The sequence below is a fragment of the Octopus bimaculoides genome, chromosome 26, assembly GCF_001194135.2.
Source record: "Octopus bimaculoides isolate UCB-OBI-ISO-001 chromosome 26, ASM119413v2, whole genome shotgun sequence".
Taxonomy (NCBI): Eukaryota; Metazoa; Mollusca; class Cephalopoda; order Octopoda; family Octopodidae; genus Octopus; species Octopus bimaculoides.
In genome coordinates this window covers 11,406,990-11,413,154 of record NC_069006.1, presented here as the reverse complement: position 1 = coordinate 11,413,154, position 6,165 = coordinate 11,406,990, and the positions used below count along the sequence as shown (strand labels likewise).

Sequence of the window (6,165 nt, the reverse complement as noted above, 5' to 3'; positions counted from 1 at the left end):
ATATATATATATATATATATACATATATATACTCTTACTTTTACAAGGCCTTCCTTGAAGAATTATAGTTCATTGAATTGGGCTCCAATACTTTTTTTTAAAGCCTAGTTTTTGTTGTATCTGTTTTTTCTTTTTTTTGCTGAATTGCTAAGTTATGGAGGATAAAAAGCTGCCAACACTGATTGTCAGGTGGTGCTGGTGCTGGACAAAAACACACACATGACAGGGTTCATTCAGTTTCCATCTATCAAATCTGCTGAAAAGGCTTTGGTTGCTCAAGGCTATAGTAGAAGGCACTTGCTCAAGGTGCCATGCAGTGGGACTGAACCCAGAACCATGTAGTTGGGAAGTGCTCAGTCACACCTGCATCTATTTTGTATATAAAGCATGTGTGTGAGTGTGTGTTTGCTGAAGTTTCCTTGTTTTGACACCAGAATTGTAAATGAGTGTCCCTGTCATACATGCAGTGTCATTCATTTCTAATATTCTGCAAAAGCATGTTTGGCAATGGGGAAATGTTACACTTCATTTGGAAACGGGTGAGGGTTGGCAACAGGAAGAATATCTGGTCATAGAAAATCAGACTCAGTAAACACCGTCTGACTCATGTAAGCATTCAAGAATAAGCCACATGATGATGGTGGATCAAATTAATGTAAACGCAGTATAGGTGTGTATATAAATCATCATCATTGTTTTAACATCCACCTCTCCATGTTTGAATGGGTTGGGCAGAGTTTGTTGAGACAGATTTTCAAAGACTGGGTGCCTTTCCTGTTGCCAACCTTCATGTTTCCAAGGGAGGTAATCTTTTCCCATGGCGAGACATGATTTCAAACAAAACTGGGAATGAAGGATGCCATTTGCATGACGGTGTCATTTGTTTACAGCAAGGAGACATTAAAACACGCACGTATGCATGCGCACACACGCACACGCACACACACTAAACGAGAAGCTTCTTTCCACTTCTGTCTACCAAATCCATTCACAAGGCTTTCGTTAGCCCAGGGTTATAGTAGAAGACAATTGCCCAAGGTGCCACACAGTGGGATTGAACATGAAGCCATGTGGTTGAGAAGCAAAAGTTTTTACCAATGCATCCATACCAGCACCTATGAATAAATAAAATAAAGAAATCTTTCTCTCTAAAGATTAACTGATAATTTTCTAATGAAATAGTTTTTAATCTTTTTTCCTTCCTCTCCGTTGCAGGATTACGACCTGTTTTATGAGGCTGTTGAGGCCCAAGATATAAAGAAATTTCTGAAACTTGAATGAAACATTGGTGTAAGTATATTACTATCACTACTCCTCTCACCAACACCACCACTACTTTTACTACTACTACTACTACTATTACGTCTTACCAGTGTTGGGAGAGTGATTATGACAGGGAATTGTCTCCTCTTTTGACTAACTTACATAAAAAAGACTTTTTTTGAAACACTCTTCTCGCTGCCTCCCTCTACAGCACATTATTTAGCCCCAGGTCAGCCCCTAGGCGTTCCTGACACGACCATCCCATCTTTTTATCAGACTACATTACCCAGTGTACCCTTTCCATATTTCAGACGATAGGGTGTGATTTGAGGAAGATTTGGTTGTTATTTCTAGCTGGTTGGGTGGCCAAATAAAAGTTGCTCCACTGGCTTTCACAACTCTTTAAGCAGTGTGAGTGTGTAGCCATGTGTTCCCACATTGTTTGCATTTTATTGAAACCCAGTCTCTCTAGGACTACATTATCCATGTGTGTGTGTTCCTTATTTAGATGGTTGGGTGCAGTTTGAGATTTGACTGCTATTTCTAGCAGGTCAAGTATTTACACATGCCTCTCTTGACAAAGCACCACAGACAGTGTGGTATGGTGAAAGTAAAGGTGGTACTATAGACATTGAGTTAAAAATAGTTGTCCCATGGATATCAAGGTACATGAGGCACCACATTGAGGAAAGTGTAGAGGTGGTACCATAGTCATGGAGGTGAATGTAGAGGCATTAAAGCTGAGAATAAGTCTAGAAGTGGCACCACTGTATTTAAAGTAAATGTAGAGGTACCTCAGTTGAGGTAAATATGAAAGATGGTACTGCAATCTTGAAAGTAAATGTAGAGAGGAGGTACTACAGTGATGGAAAAATCTAGAGGTGGTACTACAATTGAGGTAGAAAGAGATTGATCAATAGTTCAGTCAATGAAGTAAATTAATTGGAGGTACCAGTCAGAAGGTGCATAACCTAGTGGTTAGGATGTTGTACTTATGATTGCAAGATTGTGGTTTCAATTCTCAGATCGGGCACTGTGTTGTGTTTTTAAGCAAAACACTTCATTTCACGTTGTTGTGGTCCACTCAGCTGTTAACGAGTAACACCTGCAACAGATGGAGGTTCCGTTCAGAGAAAATGTTGTGATCTCAGTCACGTATGCATCATGGAAACTCGGTAACTGGTCCTTTGAGTCCCAGGTCTTGAGATAGTAATGTCCAGGAGGTTTGATGATGATGGTTCTGCGATTGAGACATGTCCAATCCACTTCCAGCATCTGTGTCTTTCGTCACTGGGTTCTGTTGATGCCTGCTGTTGTCTGGTGGCAGCCTGCAGGGGAAGAACAGCAGGGTGCCCTAAAACCACATGGCGAAGGACCATTGACAAAGAAAGGAGACAGGATGGGTGGAGAAACTAGAATGAGACCAGAACAGTGGCAGAAAACGGAGCTCATTGGGGAGATTGTGCTGCATCTGGCATGGGCAGAACTAACTACCCCCAGTCATTGAGGTGAATTTATGGGAGGTACTACAGTCAATACAGTAAATTCAAGCTATGGTTATTTCTAGTGACAAAACCATATCTGTGGTTAGCAAAGCCAACTCCACGTCTGATGTTGTAAATATTTGCATATCTGTCACACCCACATATTAGTAGTAGAGTTGAGGGAGACAATGGAGACTGGATTAAACCAGACTGTACCAGTTTGGTAGGGAAACTAGTTTTCTTTGCTCTCATCATCTTTGCTTTGTTTCAGATTTTCTCTTCTAAAAATAATTGTACTGAAATAATTAAAATATTTGTTATTCAATCTTTGTATACCACAACTATTGTCATAATGCTACAAAACTGTCTTATAATGTTTGCGATCTACATTATAGTCATTCATAATGTTCACTATAGGCTCCAGCATGGCTGTGTGGTTAAGAAGCTTGCTTTGCAACCAGAAGGAAACTGTGTTGAAGCCCTATTCCAACCTCATTGTTTTGGGTTCAGTCTCACTGTGTGGCACCTTCAGCAAGTGTCTTCTACTATAGCCTCAGGCTGACCAAAGCCTTGTGAGTAGATTTGGTAGATGGAGACAGAAAGAAGCCTGTCATATATATGTGTGTTTTTGTGTTTGTCCCCCACCACCACTTGACAACTGGTGTTGGTGTGTTTACATCCTTGTAATTTAGCAGTTTGGCAAAAGTTTCTGATAGACTATGTATCGCACTTCAAAAAGGAAACAAAAAAGTACCGGGGTTGATTTGTTTGACTAAAAATTTTTCAAGGTGGTGCTCCAGCATGGCCATAGTGTAATGACTGAAAGGAGTAAAATGTAAGTGATATATCTACATGTATTGTAAAATGACTGATACTAATTTGGCTGCATGTTTTATGTCAGAGTACCTCTCTCTTAGAAGAGCTGCCTTTATCAGAAATAATCCTTTTGAGCACTGGGCCTCATGGAGACAAAGTGGGTGAGTTCCTTTCAAGTGTTGGGCCTTACAGAGGCAATGGCCAAGACCTTTCACATTAGGTCATGCTTGAGAAGACCCATCAAGCTGAGCAAAATTTCAGTTGTGGCAGATACCAGTGTCACACAAATGGCACCCTTGCTGGTGGCACGTAAAAGCACCCATTACCAACCAAGATGGCATGAATCAGCTGAGTTTTACCTGCTAGAAATAGCAACCCAAATGCTTTTAAATCAGATCTAAATGCTGGTTGTTTGAGAAGCAAGTTTTCAATCCTGCTATCATCCTGATACCAAAAAGATATATGTCTTTGTAGAGCAAATGTAGACCGAGATAGAAGGGTCCTGGACAGACACAGACAGACAGACAATTTCACATTTATTATTTTAGAAGTCTTATGGCAATGACTGCATGTCGTAAAAAAACATATCCATGCAAATGTAAGGGTGAAAGTAAATCACAATAACCAGGCTGAATCTGACAAGATGAGGCAATCATCATCATACTTACATATATGGAGGTGGGGATTGTGTCTGTTTGCCCCCATTCCAATGACTGCTGTTAGTTTGTTTATGTCCTCTTGGTGTTTCAGCAAAAAGAGGATGATAGAATAAGTACCGGACTTTAAAAACAGAAAGAAAACCTAAGTACTGGAAGTAGTTTGTTTGACTAAGAAAACACCCCTTTAAGCTGGTGCTCCAGTCTGATCACTGAAGCCATAAAAGATACAATAAATTTCCCTGTCAGCTTCCCACTCATCCACACTTGACACCACAAAACTATTTGACCTTTTTCGTATCCGTTTGCTCCAGACTGCTTCTGGGTCGATGAAAACAAAGCTTCCTGTTTTAAAGTGATCTAAATTAAAAACTTCCTTCAGAATTTCATACTCTTTTACTCTTTAACTTGTTTCAGCCATTTGACTGCGGCCATGCTGGAGCACCGCCTTTTTTTTTTTAGTTGAAGAAAGCGACCCCAGGACTTATTCTTTGTAAGCCTAGTACTTGTTCTATCGGTCACTTTTGCCGAACCACTAAGTGACGGGGACGTAAACACACCAACATCGGTTGTCAAGTGATGTTGGGGGTCAAACAGACACACAAACATACACACATATATATATACATACGATGGGCTTCTTTCAGTTTCCGTCTACCAAATCCACTCACACGGCTTTGGTCAGCCCGAAGCTATAGTAGAAGACACTTGCCCAAGGTAAGGTGCCACGCAGTGGGACTGAACTTGGAACCATGCGGTTGGTAAGCAAGCTACTTACCACACAGCCTCTCCTGCGCCTGTTAATTTGTTCCAAACGTTGACAAAAGTTGTGTTACTAAATTCTTCATTATTATCAAAATTAAATCGAAACAGAGACAGTGTATTACAACAGAAATAGGGTAACTAAAGGGTTAAAGGGATCTAAACTAAAACCTTCCTTCAGAATTCCCTGATAATTTAGGTTCCAAACTTAAACTTGACAAAAGTTATTTTACTAAATTCATTATTTCCAAGATTAATTGAAACAAAGGCAATATACAGTCATCACTCGCCATATTGAGCCCTCAGGACATCACAGATTTTTCTGGCTAATATATGTAAATTTATATCACAGACTCCTCAGTATAACGAGGTTTTCTGCGGCCGATAGGTATTTATATTTTTTTAGCTTTTAATTATTTCTGTGGTAAAATAAGCATTTTCACACCTAAAAATTAATAAATGAAAATAGAGTACAGTACTGCACTGTATGAGATATTAATTAAAATGTATTAAAAGAAAATAGTGTACCGCAGATGAGTAAACAAAGAATCGTACATACTGTATGGAAAATGAAACTCGGGAGGAGACTGTGTGGGGTTGTTTTGCATTTATAATAAAATAAATAGATACAAATTATAAAAATAATAACAAGAAAAATCTACAGTACAGTACTGTTTCTACTTCATGGATTTTCATCCATTGCGGTGGGGGGTGGAAAGGAACATGCGCGATAGTCAAGGGATTACTGTATTATAACAGAAATATGGTAACTTACAGGTAAAATATGGTAACTAACAGGTAAAGTGTTCTAAATTTAGGTTCCAAACACCAGTTTAATATTGACAAAGTTATCAGCCAAATTCTTCATTAACTTCAGTGTTAATTGAAATATAGCAGTGAAAGGTTTAATCATGTTTTGAGAGATTTCAGTGAATCCAGGTGGTATTTGAACCTACTGTCCTTCCCTCCCTTTCTAGCTGTTGACTGACTCCACAAATTCTTCAGAGAACCAACACCTGAAATATAAGATGATGTCTCTCCCTCTATAATACGTATCTAATTGTTCCTCTCCAAAATAAAACCTGTTCATTTATTCTTTTTTTTTCAGCTTCCTGACATCATCAAACCTGCTGCTTCCAGTCACCTGATTCCATTACAAAGAAGAAAAAAAAACAAAAAAAACA

The 6,165-nt window shown here is 39.1% G+C and overlaps 1 protein-coding gene across 1 annotated transcript in view; it reads left to right on the top strand.

Moving 5' to 3' along the window:
- The window catches only part of LOC106882359 (SH3 domain-binding glutamic acid-rich-like protein 3), a 37,371-nt gene extending 31,206 nt beyond the window's left edge, over positions 1–6,165 (top strand). The window contains exons 3-4 of the mRNA XM_014933013.2: positions 1,216–1,290; positions 6,090–6,165. Coding sequence (XP_014788499.1) covers positions 1,216–1,281 — 66 coding nt within the window. The 3' untranslated portion in view covers positions 1,282–1,290; positions 6,090–6,165. The remainder of the gene's footprint in view (positions 1–1,215; positions 1,291–6,089) is intronic.